Source organism: Mustelus asterias, unplaced genomic scaffold (genome assembly GCF_964213995.1).
Source record: "Mustelus asterias unplaced genomic scaffold, sMusAst1.hap1.1 HAP1_SCAFFOLD_1734, whole genome shotgun sequence".
Taxonomy (NCBI): Eukaryota; Metazoa; Chordata; class Chondrichthyes; order Carcharhiniformes; family Triakidae; genus Mustelus; species Mustelus asterias.
Genome location: NW_027591679.1, coordinates 59743 through 78557, shown reverse-complemented (window position 1 = coordinate 78557; position 18815 = coordinate 59743). Strand labels below are relative to the sequence as shown.

Here is an 18815-nt window from a genome sequence, read left to right as displayed (position 1 = left end):
AAGGGGGGGACGGAGGGAAGGGGGGGACGGAGGGAAGGGGGGGACGGAGGGAAGGGGGGGACGGAGGGAAGGGGGGGGACGGAGGGAAGGGGGGGACGGAGGGAAGGGGGGGACGGAGGGAAGGGGGGGACGGAGGGAAGGGGGGGGACGGAGGGAAGGGGGGGGACGGAGGGAAGGGGGGGGACGGAGGGAAGGGGGGGGACGGAGGGAAGGGGGGGGACGGAGGGAAGGGGGGGGACGGAGGGAAGGGGGGGGACGGAGGGAAGGGGGGGGACGGAGGGAAGGGGGGGGACGGAGGGAAGGGGGGGGACGGAGGGAAGGGGGGGACGGAGGGAAGGGGGGGGGATGGGGGAAGATTGCGTGCCATTGAATGACCCTGGGCCGGCCTCCACAATCTGGGAAAGTCGGCAGCGAATGTACCTCGAGGAAGGCGAAGTTCTTGTCTTGGTTGATCTGGACGGCCAGCACAGGATTCCCCGCGGCCTGCGAGAGCGCGGCCAGGCGCATTTGAGCATTGAAGAAATCTGCCATCGCTTCCTATCGGGACGACAGACACACAGGAGAGGGGGTGAGAGATCGCTGGCCAACAAGGCTGCAAGAGAACTCCCAACACCCCCACCATCTCCCATAGACTCAATCCCTGAGCACCCTTGATGTGGGACAGTGTAGAGGGAGCTTTACTCTCTATCTAACCGCGTGCTGTACCTGTCCTGGGAGTGTTTGATGGGGGACAGTGTAGAGGGAGCTTTACTCTGTATCTAACCCCGTGCTGTACCTGTCCTGGGAGTGTTTGATGGGGACAGTGTAGAGGGAGCTTTACTCTGTATCTAACCCTGTGCTGTACCTGTCCTGGGAGTGTTTGATGGGGACAGTGTGGAGGGAGCTTTACTCTCTATCTAACCGCGTGCTGTACCTGTCCTGGGAGTGTTTGATGGGGACAGTGTAGAGGGAGCTTTACTCTGTATCTAACCCCGTGCTGTACCTGTCCTGGGAGTGTTTGATGGGGACAGTGTAGAGGGAGCTTTACTCTGTATCTAACCCCGTGCAGTACCTGTCCTGGGAGTGTTTGATGGGGACAGTGTAGAGGGAGCTTTACTCTGTATCTAACACCGTGCTGTACCTGTCCTGGGAGTGTTTGATGGGGACAGTGTAGAGGGAGCTTTGCTCTGTATCTAACCCCGTGCTGTACCTGTCCTGGGAGTGTTTGATGGGGACAGTGTAGAGGGAGCTTTACTCGGTATCTAACCCCGTGCTGTACCTGTCCTGGGAGTGTTTGATGGGGACAGTGTAGAGGGAGCTTTACTCTGTATCTAACCCCGTGCTGTACCTGTCCTGGGAGTGTTTGATGGGGACAGTGTAGAGGGAGCTTTACTCTGTATCTAACCCCGTGCTGTCCCTGTCCTGGGAGTGTTTGATGGGGACAGTGGAGAGGGAGCTTTACTCTGTATCTAACCCCGTGCTGTCGCTGTCCTGGGAGTGTTTGATGGGGACAGTGTAGAGGGAGCTTTACTCTGTATCTAACCCCGTGCTGTACCTGTCCTGGGAGTGTTTGATGGGGACAGTGTAGAGGGAGCTTTACTCTGTATCTAACCCCGTGCTGTACCTGTCCTGGGAGTGTTTGATGGGGACAGTGTAGAGGGAGCTTTACTCTGTATCTAACCCCGTGCTGTACCTGTCCTGGGAGTGTTTGATGGGGACAGTGTAGAGGGAGCTTTACTCTGTATCTAACCCCGTGCTGTCCCTGTCCTGGGAGTGTTTGATGGGGACAGTGTAGAGGGAGCTTTACTCTGTATCTAACCCCGTGCTGTCGCTGTCCTGGGAGTGTTTGATGGGGACAGTGTAGAGGGAGCTTTACTCTGTATCTAACCCCGTGCTGTACCTGTCCTGGGAGTGTTTGATGGGGACAGTGTAGAGGCAGCTTTACTCTGTATCTAACCCCGTGCTGTCCCTGTCCTGGGAGTGTTTGATGGGGACAGTGTGGAGGGAGCTTTACTCTGTATCTAACCCCGTGCTGTACCTGTCCTGGGAGTGTTTGATGGGGACAGTGCTGAGGGAGCTTTACTCTGTATCTAACCCCGTGCTGTCCCTGTCCTGGGAGTGTTTGATGGGGACAGTGTAGAGGGAGCTATACTCTGTATCTAACCCCGTGCTGTACCCGTCCTGGGAGTGTTTGATGGGGACAGTGTAGAGGGAGCTTTACTCTGTATCTAACCCCGTGCTGTACCTGTCCTGGGAGTGTTTGATGGGGGACAGTGTAGAGGGAGCTTTACTCTGTATCTAACCCCGTGCTGTACCTGTCCTGGGAGTGTTTGATGGGGACAGTGTAGAGGGAGCTTTACTCTGTATCTAACCCCGTGCTGTCCCTGTCCTGGGAGTGTTTGATGGGGACAGTGTAGAGGGAGCTTTACTCTGTATCTAACCCCGTGCTGTACCTGTCCTGGGAGTGTTTGATGGGGACAGTGTAGAGGGAGCTTTACTCTGTATCTAACCCCGTGCTGTACCTGTCCTCGGAGTGTTTGATGGGGACAGTGTAGAGGGAGCTTTACTCTGTATCTAACCCCGTGCTGTACCTGTCCTGGGAGTGTTTGATGGGGACAGTGTAGAGGGAGCTTTACTCTGTATCTAACCCCGTGCTGTCGCTGTCCTGGGAGTGTTTGATGGGGACAGTGTAGAGGGAGCTTTACTCTGTATCTAACCCCGTGCTGTCCCTGTCCTGGGAGTGTTTGATGGGGACAGTGTAGAGGGAGCTTTACTCTGTATCTAACCCCGTGCTGTCCCTGTCCTGGGAGTGTTTGATGGGGACAGTGTAGAGGGTGCTTTACTCTGTATCTAACCCCGTGCTGTCCCTGTCCTGGGAGTGTTTGATGGGGACAGTGTAGAGGGAGCTTTACTCTGTATCTAACCCCGTGCTGTACCTGTCCTGGGAGTGTTTGATGGGGACAGTGTAGAGGGAGCTTTACTCTGTATCTAACCCCGTGCTGTCCCTGTCCTGGGAGTGTTTGATGGGGACAGTGTAGAGGGAGCTTTACTCTGTATCTAACCCCGTGCTGTGCCTGTCCTGGGAGTGTTTGATGGGGACAGTGTAGAGGGTGCTTTACTCTGTATCTAACCCCGTGCTGTCCCTGTCCTGCGAGTGTTTGATGGGGACAGTGTAGAGGGAGCTTTACTCTGTATCTAACCCCGTGCTGTCCCTGTCCTGGGAGTGTTTGATGGGGACAGTGTAGAGGGAGCTTTACTCTGTATCTAACCCCGTGCTGTACCTGTCCTGGGAGGGTTTGATGGTGATGGGGTTGTATTTTGGAAATACCTCAGTCACACCGAAGGGGATGTTGCCGACGTACAGTCTTCGCGCTTGTCGAGTCATTTGGCTGCCAACCACTGGAACCTGCGTTGGGGTGACTGCCAAACCGTCAGGGGTGACTGTGGGCAGTAGTGCGGTGGCTGGAATTTGACCTGCCGCTTTAGAAAAAGGAAAACCGAAGGAGACAAGAGAAGGAGAAACAAATAAAAAAAGATTAGACACGTGGAAGAAAATCTCAACCGAGTCACAGGCTCGAGGGGCTGAATGGCCTCCTCCTGTTCCTGTGTAACAGGTTTGAGGGGCTGAATGGCCTCCTCCTGTTCCTGCGTAACAGGATCGAGGGGCTGAATGGCCTCCTCCTTTTCCTGTGTAACAGGTTTGAGGGGCTGAATGGCCTCCTCCTGTTCCTGTGTAACAGGCTCGAGGGGCTGAATGGCCTCCTCCTGTGTAACAGACTTAAGGGGCTGAATGGCCTCCTCCTGTTCCTGTGTAACAGGCTCGAGGGGCTGAATGGCCTCCTCCTGTTCCTGTATAACAGGCTCGAGGGGCTGAATGGCCTCCTCCTGTTCCTGTGTAACAGACTCGAGGTGCTGAATGGCCTCCTCCTGTTCCTGTGTAACAGGCTGGAGGGGCTGAATGGCCTCCTCCTGTTCCTCTGTAACAGGCTCGAGGGGCTGAATGGCCTCCTCCTGTTCCTGTGTAACAGACTCGAGGGGCTGAATGGCCTCCTCCTGTTCCTGTGAAACAGGTTTGAGGGGCTGAATGGCCTCCTCCTGTTCCTGTGTAACAGGCTCGAGGGGCTGAATGGCCCTCCTCCTGTTCCTGTGTAACAGGCTCGAGGGGCTGAATGGCCTCCTCCTGTTCCTGTGTAACAGACTCGAGGGGCTGAATGGCCTCCTCCTGTTCCTGTGTAACAGACTCGAGGGGCTGAATGGCCTCCTCCTGTTCCTGTGTAACAGGCTCGAGGGGCTGAATGGCCTCCTCCTGTTCCTGTGTAACAGACTCGAGGGGCTGAATGGCCTCCTCCTGTTCCTGTGTAACAGGCTCGAGGGGCTGAATGGCCTCCTCCTGTTCCTGTGTCACATGGGGAGGATTGATGGGGGGGCGTGGGATTGTAAAGTCACCGAGGGGCTCGATGCATCTCACCTTGCATGGCTTTGTACTGCATGGGGGTGATGTGTTCGAATCCGGGCGGCGGAACATCCCAGTATTTGTACGGTTTCTTCTTCTGAATCCGTCTCGGAGATCGGCTGGAGAATGGGAGACAGACGGGAGAGTCAGGCTCAGGGCACTTCAACTGATGTTAATACAGCTCCCTCACACTGTCACTCAGTAACCCCTCTCCCCCAGCACCCTGTGTTACTGACTGTGTCTCTACTGATGTTAATACAGCTCCCTCACACTGTCACTCAGTAACCCCTCTCCCCCAGCACCGTGTTACTGACTGTATCTGTACTGATGTTAATCCAGCTCCCTCACACTGTCACTCAGTAACCCCTCCCCCCCAGCACCCTGTGTTACTGACTGTATCTGTACTGATGTTAATCCAGCTCCCTCACACTGTCACTCAGTAACCCCTCTCCCCCAGCACCCTGTGTTACTGACTGTATCTGTACTGATATTAATCCAGCTCCCTCACACTGTCACTCAGTAACGCCTCTCCCCCCAGCACCCTGTGTTACTGACTGTATCTGTACTGATATTAATCCAGCTCCCTCACACTGTCACTCAGTAACCCCTCTCCCCCCAGCACCCTGTGTTACTGACTGTATCTGTACTGATGTTAATCCAGCTCCCTCACACTGTCACTCAGTAACGCCTCTCCCCCCAGCACCCTGTGTTACTGACTGTATCTGTACTGATATTAATCCAGCTCCCTCACACTGTCACTCAGTAACCCCTCTCTCCCAGCACCCTGTGTTACTGACTGTATCTGTACTGATGTTAATCCAGCTCCCTCACACTGTCACTCAGTGACCCCTCTCTCCCCAGCACCCTGTGTTACTGACTGTATCTGTACTGATGTTAATCCAGCTCCCTCACACTGTCACTCAGTAACCCCTCCCCCCAGCACCCTGTGTTACTGACTGTATCTCTACTGATGTTAATCCAGCTCCCTCACACTGTCACTCAGTAACCCCTCTCTCCCAGCACCCTGTGTTACTGACTGTATCTGTACTGATGTTAATCCAGCTCCCTCACACTGTCACTCAGTGACCCCTCTCTCCCCAGCACCCTGTGTTACTGACTGTATCTCTACTGATGTTAATCCAGCTCCCTCACACTGTCACTCAGTAACCCCTCCCCCCAGCACCCTGTGTTACTGACTGTATCTCTACTGATGTTAATCCAGCTCCCTCACACTGTCACTCAGTAACCCCTCCCCCCAGCACCCTGTGTTACTGACTGTATCTGTACTGATGTTAATCCAGCTCCCTCACACTGTCACTCAGTAACCCCTCTCCCCCAGCACCCTGTGTTACTGACTGTATCTGTACTGATGTTATCCAAGGATTCTCTGGGAGGCAAGAGAAGTGATTGCAGAGCCTCTGGCTCTGATCTTCAGGTCGTCGTTGGCCTCTGGTATAGTACCAGAAGATTGGAGGTTAGCGAATGTTGTCCCATTGTTTAAGAAGGGGAACAGAGACTTCCCCGGGAATTATAGACCGGTGAGTCTCACTTCTGTTGTCGGCAAGATGTTGGAAAAAATTATAAGGGATAGGATTTATAGTTATTTGGAGAGTAATGAATTGATAGGTGATAGTCAGCATGGTTTTGTGGCAGGTAGGTCGTGCCTTACTAACCTTATTGAGTTTTTTGAGAAAGTGACCAAGGAGGTGGATGGGGGCAAGGCAGTGGACGTGGTATATATGGATTTTAGTAAGGCGTTTGATAAGGTTCACCATGGTAGGCTTCTGCAGAAAATGCAGATGTATGGGATTGGGGGTGATCTAGGAAATTGGATCAGGAATTGGCTAGCGGATAGGAAACAGAGGGTGGTGGTTGATAGTAAATATTCATCATGGAGTGCGGTTACAAGTGGTGTACCTCAGGGATCTGTTTTGGGGCCACTGCTGTTTGTAATATTTATTAATGATCTGGATGAGGGTATAGTTGGGTGGAATGGCAAATTTGCTGATGACACCAAAGTCGGTGGTGTGGTAGACAGTGAGGAAGGGTGTCGTAGTTTGCAGGAAGACTTAGACAGGTTGCAAAGTTGGGCCGAGAGGTGGCGGATGGAGTTTAATGCGGAGAAGTGTGAGGTAATTCACTTTGGTAGGAATAACAGATGTGTTGAGTATAGGGCTAACGGGAGGACTTTGAATAGTGTGGAGGAGCAGAGGGATCTAGGTGTATGTGTGCATAGATCCCTGAAAGTTGGGAATCAAGTAGATAAGATTGTTAAGAAGGCATATGGTGTCTTGGCGTTTATTGGCAGGGGGATTGAATTTAGGAGTCGTAGCGTTATGTTGCAACTGTACACAACTCTGGTGCGGCCGCACTTGGAGTACTGTGTGCAGTTCTGGTCCCCACATTACAGGAAGGATGTGGAGGCTTTGGAGAGGGTGCAGAGGAGGTTTACCAGGATGTTGCCTGGTATGGAGGGGAGATCCTATGAGGAGAGGCTGAGGGATTTGGGATTGTTTTCGCTGGAAAGGCGGCGGCTAAGAGGGGATCTTATTGAAACATATAAGATGATTAGAGGTTTAGATAGGGTGGATAGTGATAGCCTTTTTCCTCTGATGGAGAAATCCAGCACGAGGGGGCATGGCTTTAAATTGAGGGGGGGTAGTTATAGAACCGATGTCAGGGGTAGGTTCTTTACCCAGAGGGTGGTGAGGGATTGGAATGCCCTGCCAGCATCAGTTGTAAATGCGCCTAGTTTGGGGGCGTTTAAGAGATCCGTAGATAGGTTCATGGACGAAAAGAAATTGGTTTAGGTTGGAGGGTCACAGTTTTTTTTTTTAACTGGTCGGTGCAACATCGTGGGCCGAAGGGCCTGTTCTGCGCTGTAATGTTCTATGTTCTAATCCAGCTCCCTCACACTGTCACTCAGTAACCCCTCTCCCCCAGCACCCTGTGTTACTGACTGTATCTGTACTGATGTTAATCCAGCTCCCTCACACTGTCACTCAGTAACTCCTCTCCCCCAGCACCCTGTGCTACTGACTGTATCTGTACTGATGTTAATCCAGCTCCCTCACACTGTCACTCAGTAACCCCTCTCCCCCAGCACCCTGTGTTACTGACTGTATCTCTACTGATGTTAATCCAGCTCCCTCACACTGTCACTCAGTAACCCCTCTTCCCCCCCAGCACCGTGTTACTGACTGTATCGGTACTGATGTTAATCTAGCTCCCTCACACTGTCACTCAGTAACGCCTCTCCCCCAGCACCCTGTGTTACTGACTGTATCTGTACTGATGTTAATCCAGCTCCCTCACACTGTCTCTCAGTGACCCCTCTCCCCCAGCACCGTGTTACTGACTGTATCTGTACTGATGTTAATCCAGCTCCCTCACACTGTCACTCAGTAACCCCTCTCCCCCCAGCACCCTGTGTTACTGACTGTATCTGTACTGATGTTAATCCAGCTCCCTCACACTGTCACTCAGTAACCCCTCTCCCCCCAGCACCCTGTGTTACTGACTGTATCTCTACTGATGTTAATCCAGCTCCCTCACACTGTTACTCAGTAACCCCTCTCCCCCAGCACCCTGTGTTACTGACTGTATCTGTACTGATGTTAATCCAGCTCCCTCACACTGTCACTCAGTAACCCCTCTCCCCCAGCACCGTGTTACTGACTGTATCTGTACTGATGTTAATCCAGCTCCCTCAAACTGTCACTCAGTAACCCCTCTCCCCCAGCACCGTGTTACTGACTGTATCTGTACTGATGTTAATCCAGCTCCCTCACACTGTCACTCAGTAACCCCTCTCCCCCAGCACCCTGTGTTACTGACTGTATCTGTACTGATGTTAATCCAGCTCCCTCACACTGTCACTCAGTAACCCCTCTCCCCCAGCACCCTGTGTTACTGACTGTATCTGTACTGATGTTAATCCAGCTCCCTCACACTGTCACTCAGTAACCCCTCTCCCCCAGCACCCTGTGTTACTGACTGTATCTGTACTGATGTTAATCCAGCTCCCTCACACTGCCACTCAGCAACCCCTCTCCCCCCAGCACCCTGTGTTACTGACTGTATCTGTACTGATGTTAATCCAGCTCCCTCACACTGTTACTCAGCAACCCCTCTCCCCCAGCACCCTGTGTTACTGACTGTATCTGTACTGATGTTAATCCAGCTCCCTCACACTGTCACGCAGTAACCCCTCTCCCCCAGCACCCTGTGTTACTGACTGTATCTGTACTGATGTTAATCCAGCTCCCTCACACTGTCACTCAGTAACCCCTCTCCCCCAGCACCCTGTGTTACTGACTGTATCTGTACTGATGTTAATCCAGCTCCCTCACACTGTCACTCAGTAACCCCTCTCCCCCAGCACCCTGTGTTACTGACTGTATCTGTACTGATGTTAATCCAGCTCCCTCACACTGTCACTCAGTAACCCCTCTCCCCCAGCACCATGTTACTGACTGTATCTGTACTGGTGTTAATCCAGCTCCCTCACACTGTCACTCAGTAACCCCTCTCCCCCAGCCCTGTGTTACTGACTGTATCTGTACTGATGTAAATCCAGCTCCCTCACACTGTCACTCAGTGACCCCTCTCCCCCAGCACCCTGTGTTACTGACTGTATCTGTACTGATGTTAATCCAGCTCCCTCACACTGTCACTCAGTAACCCCTCTCCCCCAGCACCCTGTGTTACTGACTATCTGTACTGATGTTAATCCAGATCCCTCACACTGTCACTCAGTCACCCCTCTCCCTCCAGCACCCTGTGTCACTGACTGTATCTCTACTGATGTTAATCCAGCTCCCTCACACTGTCACTCAGTAACCCCTCTCCCCCAGCACCGTGTTACTGACTGTATCTCTACTAATGTTAATCCAGCTCCCTCACACTGTCACTCAGTAACCCCTCTCTCCCAGCACCTTGTGTTACTGACTGTATCTCCACTGCTGTTAATCCAGCTCCCTCACACTGTCACTCAGTAACCCCTCTCCCCCCAGCACCCTGTGTTACTGACTGTATCTCAACTGATGTTAATCCAGCTCCCTCACACTGTCACTCAGTAACCCCTCTCCCCCAGCACCCTGTTAGAACATAGAACATAGAACAGTACAGCACAGAACAGGCCCTTCGGCCCACGATGTTGTGCCGAGCTTTATCTGAAACTAAGATCAAGCTATCCCACTCCCTATCATCCTGGTGTGCTCCATGTGCCTATCCAATAACCGCTCAAATGTTCCTAAAGTGTTTGACTCCACTATCACTGCAGGCAGTCCATTCCACACCCCAACCACTCTCTGCGTAAAGAACCTACCTCTGATATCCTTCCTATATCTCCCACCACGAACCCTATAGTTATGCCCCCTTGTAATAGCTCCATCCACCCGAGGAAATAGTCTTTGAACGTTCACTCTATCTATCCCCTTCATCATTTTATAAACCTCTATTATGTCTCCCCTCAGCCTCCTCCGCTCCAGAGAGAACAGCCCGAGCTCCGTCAACCTTTCCTCATATGACCTACCCTCCAAACCAGGCAGCATCCTGGTAAATCTCTTCTGCACTCTTTCCAGCACTTCCACATCCTTCTTATAGTGAGGTGACCAGAACTGCACACAATATTCCAAATGTGGTCTCACCAAGGTCCGGTACAGTTGCAGCATAACCCCACGGCTCTTAAACTCCAACCCCCTGTTAATAAAAGCTAACACACTATAGGCCTTCTTCACAGCTCTATCCACTTGAGTGGCAACCTTTAGAGATCTGTGGATATGGACCCCACGATCTCTCTGTTCCTCCACAGTCTTCAGAACCCTACCTTTGACCCTGTAATCCACATTTAAATTAGTCCTACCAGAATGAATCACCTCACATTTATCAGGGTTAAACTCCATCTGCCATTTTTCAGCCCAGCTTTGCATCCTATCTATGTCTCTTTGCAGCCTACAACAGCCCTCCACCTCATCCACTACTCCACCAATCTTGGTGTCATCAGCAAATTTGCTGATCCACCCTTCAGCCCCCTCCTCTAAGTCATTAATAAAAATCACAAAGAGCAGAGGACGAAGCACTGATCCCTGCGGCACTCCGCTAGCAACCTGCCTCCAATCCGAAAATTTTCCATTCACCACCACCCTCTGTCTTCGATCAGGCAGCCAGTTCCCTATCCAATCGGCCAACTTTCCCTCCATCCCAATCGACCTTCAGTTTATTCAAAACTGCCAGCATCCTGGGATGCTGTCACTGACTGTATCTGTACTGATGTTAATCCAGCTCCCTCACACTGTCACTCAGTAACCCCTCTCCCCCAGCACCCTGTGTTACTGACTGTATCTGTACTGGTGTTAATCCAGCTCCCTCACACTGTCACTCAGTAACTCCTCTCCGCCCAACACCCTGTGTTACTGACTGTATCTCTACTGATGTTAATCCAGCTCCCTCACACAGTCTCTCAGTAACCCCTCTCCCCCAGCACAGTGTGTTACTGACTGTATCTGTACAGATGTTAATCCAGCTCCCTCACATTGTCACTCAGTAACCCCTCTCCCCCAGCACCCTGTGTTACTGACTGTATCTGTACTGATGTTAATCCAGCTCCCTCACACTGTCACTCAGTAACCCCTCTCCCCCCAGCACCCTGTGTTACTGACTGTATCTGTACTGGTGTTAATCCAGCTCCCACACACTGTCACTCAGCAACCCCTCTCCCCCAGCCCTGTGTTACTGACTGTATCTGTACTGATGTAAATCCAGCTCCCTCACACTGTCACTCAGTGCCCCCTCTCCCCCAGCACCCTGTGTTACTGACTGTATCTGGACTGATGTTAATCCAGCTCCCTCACACTGTCACTCAGTAACCCCTCTCCCTCCAGCACCCTGTGTTACTGACTGTATCTGTACTGATGTTAATCCAGCTCCCTCACACTGTCACTCAGTAACCCTTCTCCCCAAGCCCCGTGTTACTGACTGTATCTGTACTGATGTTAATCCAGCTCCCTCACATTGTCACTCAGTAACCCCTCTCCCCCAGCACCCCGTGTTACTGACTGTATCACTACTGATGTTAATCCAGCTCCCTCACACTGTAACTCAGTAACCCCTCTCCCCCAGCACCCCGTGTTACTGACTGTATCTCTACTGATGTTAATCCAGCTCCCTCACACTCAGTAACCCCTCTCCCCCCAACACCTGTGTTACTGACTGTATCTGTACTGATGTTAATCCAGCTCCCTCACACTCAGTAACCCCTCTCCCCCAGCACCCTGTGTTACTGACTGTATCTCGACTGATGTCAATCCGGCTCCCTCACGCTGTCACTCAGTAACCCCTCTCCCCCAGCACCCTGTGTTACTGACTGTATCTGTACTGATGTTAATCCAGCTCCCTCACACTCAGTAACCCCTCTCCCCCAGCACCCGGTGTTACTGACTGTATCTGTACTGATGTTAATCCAGCTCCCTCACACTCAGTAATTCCTCTCCCCCAGCACCCTGTGTTACTGACGGTATCTGTACTGATGTTAATCCAGCTCCCTCCCACTCAGTAACCCCTCTCCCCCAGCACCCTGTGTTACTGACTGCATCTCTACTGATGTTAATCCAGCTCCCTCACACTGTCACTCAGTAACCCCTCTCCCCCATCACCCTGTGTTACTGACTGTATCTCTACTGATGTTAATCCAGCTCCCTCACACTGTCACTCAGTAACCCCTCTCCCCCAGCACCCTGTGCTACTGACTGTATCTGTACTGATGTTAATCCAGCTCCCTCACACTGTCACTCAGTAACCCCTCTCTCCCAGCACCCTGTGTTACTGACTGTATCTGTACTGATGTTAATCCAGCTCCCTCACACTGTCACTCAGTAACCCCTCTCCCCCAGCACCCTGTGTTACTGACTGTATCTGTACTGATGTTAATCCAGCTCCCTCACACTCAGTAACCCCTCTCCCCCAGCACCCTGTGTTACTGACTGTATCTCTACTGGTGTTAATCCAGCTCCCTCACACTGTCACTCAGTAACTCCTCTCCGCCCAACACCCTGTGTTACTGACTGTATCTCTACTGATGTTAATCCAGCTCCCTCACACAGTCTCTCAGTAACCCCTCTCCCCCAGCACAGTGTGTTACTGACTGTATCTGTACTGATGTTAATCCAGCTCCCTCACATTGTCACTCAGTAACCCCTCTCCCCCAGCACCCTGTGTTACTGACTGTATCTGTACTGATGTTAATCCAGCTCCCTCACACTGTCACTCAGTAACCCCTCTCCCCCCAGCACCCTGTGTTACTGACTGTATCTCTACTGATGTTAATCCAGCTCCCTCACACTGTCACTCAGTAACCCCTCTCCCTCCAGCACCCGGTGTTACTGACTGTATCTGGACTGATGTTAATCCAGCTCCCTCACACTGTCACTCAGTAACCCCTCTCCCCCAGCACCATGTTACTGACTGTATCTGTACTGGTGTTAATCCAGCTCCCTCACACTGTCACTCAGCAACCCCTCTCCCCCAGCCCTGTGTTACTGACTGTATCTGTACTGATGTTAATCCAGCTCCCTCACACTGTCACTCAGTAACCCCTCTCCCTCCAGCACCCTGTGTTACTGACTGTATCTGTACTGATGTTAATCCAGCTCCCTCACACTGTCACTCAGTAACCCTTCTCCCCAAGCCCCGTGTTACTGACTGTATCTCTACTGATGTTAATCCAGCTCCCTCACATTGTCACTCAGTAACCCCTCTCCCCCAGCACCCCGTGTTACTGACTGTATCACTACTGATGTTAATCCAGCTCCCTCACACTGTAACTCAGTAACCCCTCTCCCCCAGCACCCCGTGTTACTGACTGTATCTGTACTGATGTTAATCCAGCTCCCTCACACTGTCACTCAGTAACCCCTCTCCCGCAGCACCCTGTGTTACTGACTGTATCTGTACTGATGTTAATCCAGCTCCCTCACACTCAGTAACCCCTCTCCCCCCAACACCTGTGTTACTGACTGTATCTGTACTGATGTTAATCCAGCTCCCTCACACTCAGTAACCCCTCTCCCCCAGCACCCTGTGTTACTGACTGTATCTCGACTGATGTCAATCCGGCTCCCTCACGCTGTCACTCAGTAACCCCTCTCCCCCAGCACCCTGTGTTACTGACTGTATCTGTACTGATGTTAATCCAGCTCCCTCACACTCAGTAACCCCTCTCCCCCAGCACCCGGTGTTACTGACTGTATCTGTACTGATGTTAATCCAGCTCCCTCACACTCAGTAATTCCTCTCCCCCAGCACCCTGTGTTACTGACGGTATCTGTACTGATGTTAATCCAGCTCCCTCCCACTCAGTAACCCCTCTCCCCCAGCACCCTGTGTTACTGACTGCATCTCTACTGATGTTAATCCAGCTCCCTCACACTGTCACTCAGTAACCCCTCTCCCCCATCACCGTGTTACTGACTATCTCTACTGATGTGAATCCAGCTCCCTCACACTGTCACTCAGTAACCCCTCTCCCCCAGCACCCTGTGCTACTGACTGTATCTGTACTGATGTTAATCCAGCTCCCTCACACTGTCACTCAGTAACCCCTCTCTCCCAGCACCCTGTGTTACTGACTGTATCTGTACTGATGTTAATCCAGCTCCCTCACACTGTCACTCAGTAACCCCTCTCCCCCAGCACCCTGTGTTACTGACTGTATCTGTACTGCTGTTAATTCAGCTCCCTCACACTGTCACTCAATAACCCCTCTCCCCCAGCCCCGTGTTACTGACTGTATCTGGACTGATGTTAATCCAGCTCCCTCACACTGTCACTCAGTAACCCCTCTCCCCCAGCATCCTGTGTTCCTGACTGTATCTGTACTGATGTTAATCCAGCTCCCTCACACTCAGTAACCCCTCTCCCCCAGCACCCTGTGTTACTGACTGTATCTGTACTGATGTAAATCCAGCTCCCTCACACTGTCACTCAGTAACCCCTCTCCCCCAGCACCCTGTGTTACTGACTGTATCTGTACTGCTGTTCATCCAGCTCCCTCACACTCAGTAACCCCTCTCCCGCAGCACCCTGTGTTACTGACTGTATCTGTACTGGTGTTAATCCAGCTCCCTCACACTGTCACTCAGTAACCCCTCTCCCCCAGCACCGTGTTACTGACTGTATCTGTCCTGATGATAATCCAGCTCCCTCACACTCAGTAACCCCTCTTCCCCAGAACCCTGTGTTACTGACTGTATCTGTACTGATGTTAATCCAGCTCCCTCACACTGTCACTCAGTAACCTCTCTCCCCCAGCACCTTGTTACTGACTGTACCTCTACAGATGTTAATCCAGCTCCCTCACACTGTCACTCAGTATCCCCTCTCCCCCAGCCCCGTGTTACTGACTGTATCTGTACTGATGTTAATCCAGCTCCCTCACACTGTCACTCAGTAACCCCTCTCCCCCAGCCCCGTGTTACTGACTGTATCTCTACTGATGTTAATCCAGCTCCCTCACACTGTCACTCAGTAACCCCTCTCCCCCAGCACCCTGTGTTACTGACTGTATCTGTACTACTGTTAATCCAGCTCCCTCACACTCAGTAACCCCTCTCCCCCAGCACCCTGTGTTACTGACTGTATCTGTACTGATGTTAATCCAGCTCCCTCACACTGTCACTCAGTATCCCCTCTCCCCCAGCCCCGTGTTACTGACTGTATCTGTACTGATGTTAATCCAGCTCCCTCACACTGTCACTCAGTAACCCCTCTCCCCCAGCCCCGTGTTACTGACTGTATCTCTACTGATGTTAATCCAGCACCCTCACACTGTCACTCAGTAACCCCTCTCCCCCAGCACCCTGTGTTACTGACTGTATCTGTACTAATCCAGCTCCCTCACACTCAGTAACCCCTCTCCCCCAGCACCCTGTGTTACTGACTGTATCTGTACTGATGTTAATCCAGCTCCCTCACACTGTCACTCAGTATCCCCTCTCCCCCAGCCCCGTGTTACTGACTGTATCTGTACTGATGTTAATCCAGCTCCCTCACACTGTCACTCAGTAACCCCTCTCCCCCAGCCCCGTGTTACTGACTGTATCTCTACTGATGTTAATCCAGCTCCCTCACACTGTCACTCAGTAACCCCTCTCCCCCAGCACCCTGTGTTACTGACTGTATCTGTACTAATCCAGCTCCCTCACACTCAGTAACCCCTCTCCCCCAGCACCCTGTGTTACTGACTGTATCTCTACTGATGTTAATCCAGCTCCCTCACACTGTCACTCAGTATCCCCTCTCCCCCAGCCCCGTGTTACTGACTGTATCTGTACTGATGTTAATCCAGCTCCCTCACACTGTCACTCAGTAACCCCTCTCCCCCAGCCCCGTGTTACTGACTGTATCTCTACTGATGTTAATCCAGCTCCCTCACACTGTCACTCAGGAACCCCTCTCCCCTCCAGCACCCTGTGTTACTGACTGTATCTGTGCTAATCCAGCTCCCTCACACTCAGTAACCCCTCTCCCCCAGCACCCTGTGTTACTGACTGTATCTGTACTGATGTTAATCCAGCTCCCTCACACTGTCACTCAGTAACCCCTCTCCCCCAGCACCCTGTGTTACTGAGTGTATCTGTACTGATGTTAATCCAGCTCCCTCACACTGTCACTCAGTGACCCCTCTCCCCCAGCACCCTGTGTTACTGACTGTATCTGTACTGATGTTAATCCAGCTCCCTCACACTGTCACTCAGTAACCCCTCTCCCGCAGCACCATGTTACTGACTGTATCTGTACTGGTGTTAATCCAGCTCCCTCACACTGTCACTCAGTAACCCCTCTCCCCCAGCCCTGTGTTACTGACTGTATCTGTACTGATGTAAATCCAGCTCCCTCACACTGTCACTCAGTGACCCCTCTCCCCCAGCACCCTGTGTTACTGACTGTATCTGTACTGATGTTAATCCAGCTCCCTCACACTGTCACTCAGTAACCCCCCTCCCGCAGCACCCTGTGTTACTGACTGTATCTGTACTGGTGTTAATCCAGCTCCCTCACACTGTCACTCAGTCACCCCTCTCCCTCCAGCACCCTGTGTTACTGACTGTATCTGTACTGATGTTAATCCAGCTCCCTCACACTGTCACTCTAAGTAACCCCTCTCCCCCAGCACCGTGTCACTGACTGTATCTCTACTGATGTTAATCCAGCTCCCTCACACTGTCACTCAGTAACCCCTCTCCCCCAGCACCGTGTTACTGACTGTATCTCTACTGATGTTAATCCAGCTCCCTCACACTGTCACTCAGTAACCCCTCTCCCCCCAGCACCCTGTGTTACTGACTGTATCTCAACTGATGTTAATCCAGCTCCCTCACACTGTCACTCAGTAACCCCTCTCCCCCAGCACCCTGTTAGAACATAGAACAGTACAGCACAGAACAGGCCCTTCGGCCCACGATGTTGTGCCGAGCTTTATCTGAAACTAAGATCAAGCTATCCCACTCCCTATCATCCTGGTGTGCTCCATGTGCCTATCCAATAACCGCTCAAATGTTCCTAAAGTGTTTGACTCCACTATCACTGCAGGCAGTCCATTCCACACCCCAACCACTCTCTGCGTAAAGAACCTACCTCTGATATCCTTCCTATATCTCCCACCACGAACCCTATAGTTATGCCCCCTTGTAATAGCTCCATCCACCCGAGGAAATAGTCTTTGAACGTTCAATCTATCTATCCCCTTCATCATTTTATAAACCTCTATTATGTCTCCCCTCAGCCTCCTCCGCTCCAGAGAGAACAGCCCGAGCTCCGTCAACCTTTCCTCATAAGACCTACCCTCCAAACCAGGCAGCATCCTGGTAAATCTCTTCTGCACTCTTTCCAGCACTTCCACATCCTTCTTATAGTGAGGTGACCAGAACTGCACACAATATTCCAAATGTGGTCTCACCAAGGTCCGGTACAGTTGCAGCATAACCCCACGGCTCTTAAACTCCAACCCCCTGTTAATAAAAGCTAACACACTATAGGCCTTCTTCACAGCTCTATCCACTTGAGTGGCAACCTTTAGAGATCTGTGGATATGGACCCCACGATCTCTCTGTTCCTCCACAGTCTTCAGAACCCTACCTTTGACCCTGTAATCCACATTTAAATTAGTCCTACCAGAATGAATCACCTCACATTTATTAGGGTTACACTCCATCTGCCATTTTTCAGCCCAGCTTTGCATCCTATCTATGTCTCTTTGCAGCCTACAACAGCCCTCCACCTCATCCACTACTCCACCAATCTTGGTGTCATCAGCAAATTTGCTGATCCACCCTTCAGCCCCCTCCTCTAAGTCATTAATAAAAATCACAAAGAGCAGAGGACGAAGCACTGATCCCTGCGGCACTCCGCTAGCAACCTGCCTCCAATCCGAAAATTTTCCATTCACCACCACCCTCTGTCTTCGATCAGGCAGCCAGTTCCCTATCCAATCGGCCAACTTTCCCTCTATCCCAATCGACCTTCAGTTTATTCAAAACTGCCAGCATCCTGGGATGCTGTCACTGACTGTATCTGTACTGATGTTAATCCAGCTCCCTCACACTGTCACTCAGTAACCCCTCTCCCCCAGCACCCTGTGTTACTGACTGTATCTGTACTGGTGTTAATCCAGCTCCCTCACACTGTCACTCAGTAACTCCTCTCCGCCCAACACCCTGTGTTACTGACTGTATCTCTACTGATGTTAATCCAGCTCCCTCACACAGTCTCTCAGTAACCCCTCTCCCCCAGCACAGTGTGTTACTGACTGTATCTGTACTGATGTTAATCCAGCTCCCTCACATTGTCACTCAGTAACCCCTCTCCCCCAGCACCCTGTGTTACTGACTGTATCTGTACTGATGTTAATCCAGCTCCCTCACACTGTCACTCAGTAACCCCTCTCCCCCCAGCACCCTGTGTTACTGACTGTATCTCTACTGATGTTAATCCAGCTCCCTCACACTGTCACTCAGTAACCCCTCTCCCTCCAGCACCCTGTGTTACTGACTGTATCTGTACTGATGTTAATCCAGCTCCCTCACACTGTCACTCAGTAACCCCTCTCCCCCAGCACCATGTTACTGACTGTATCTGTACTGGTGTTAATCCAGCTCCCACACACTGTCACTCAGCAACCCCTCTCCCCCAGCCCTGTGTTACTGACTGTATCTGTACTGATGTAAATCCAGCTCCCTCACACTGTCACTCAGTGACCCCTCTCCCCCAGCACCCTGTGTTACTGACTGTATCTGGACTGATGTTAATCCAGCTCCCTCACACTGTCACTCAGTAACCCCTCTCCCTCCAGCACCCTGTGTTACTGACTGTATCTGTACTGATGTTA

The 18815-nt window shown here is 51.8% G+C and overlaps 1 protein-coding gene across 1 annotated transcript in view; it reads right to left on the bottom strand.

Annotated features, from left to right (window-relative positions):
- Positions 1-375: 375 nt before the first annotated feature.
- The window catches only part of LOC144488645 (splicing factor U2AF 65 kDa subunit-like), a gene marked incomplete at its 3' end in the record, with an annotated part of 39847 nt that continues 21407 nt past the window's right edge, over positions 376-18815 (bottom strand). Inside the window, exons 3-5 of the mRNA XM_078206712.1 lie at positions 4448-4551; positions 3308-3459; positions 376-537 (exon numbers count right to left, since the gene is read on the bottom strand). Of these exons, the coding sequence (XP_078062838.1) occupies positions 376-537; positions 3308-3459; positions 4448-4551 (418 nt within the window). The remainder of the gene's footprint in view (positions 538-3307; positions 3460-4447; positions 4552-18815) is intronic.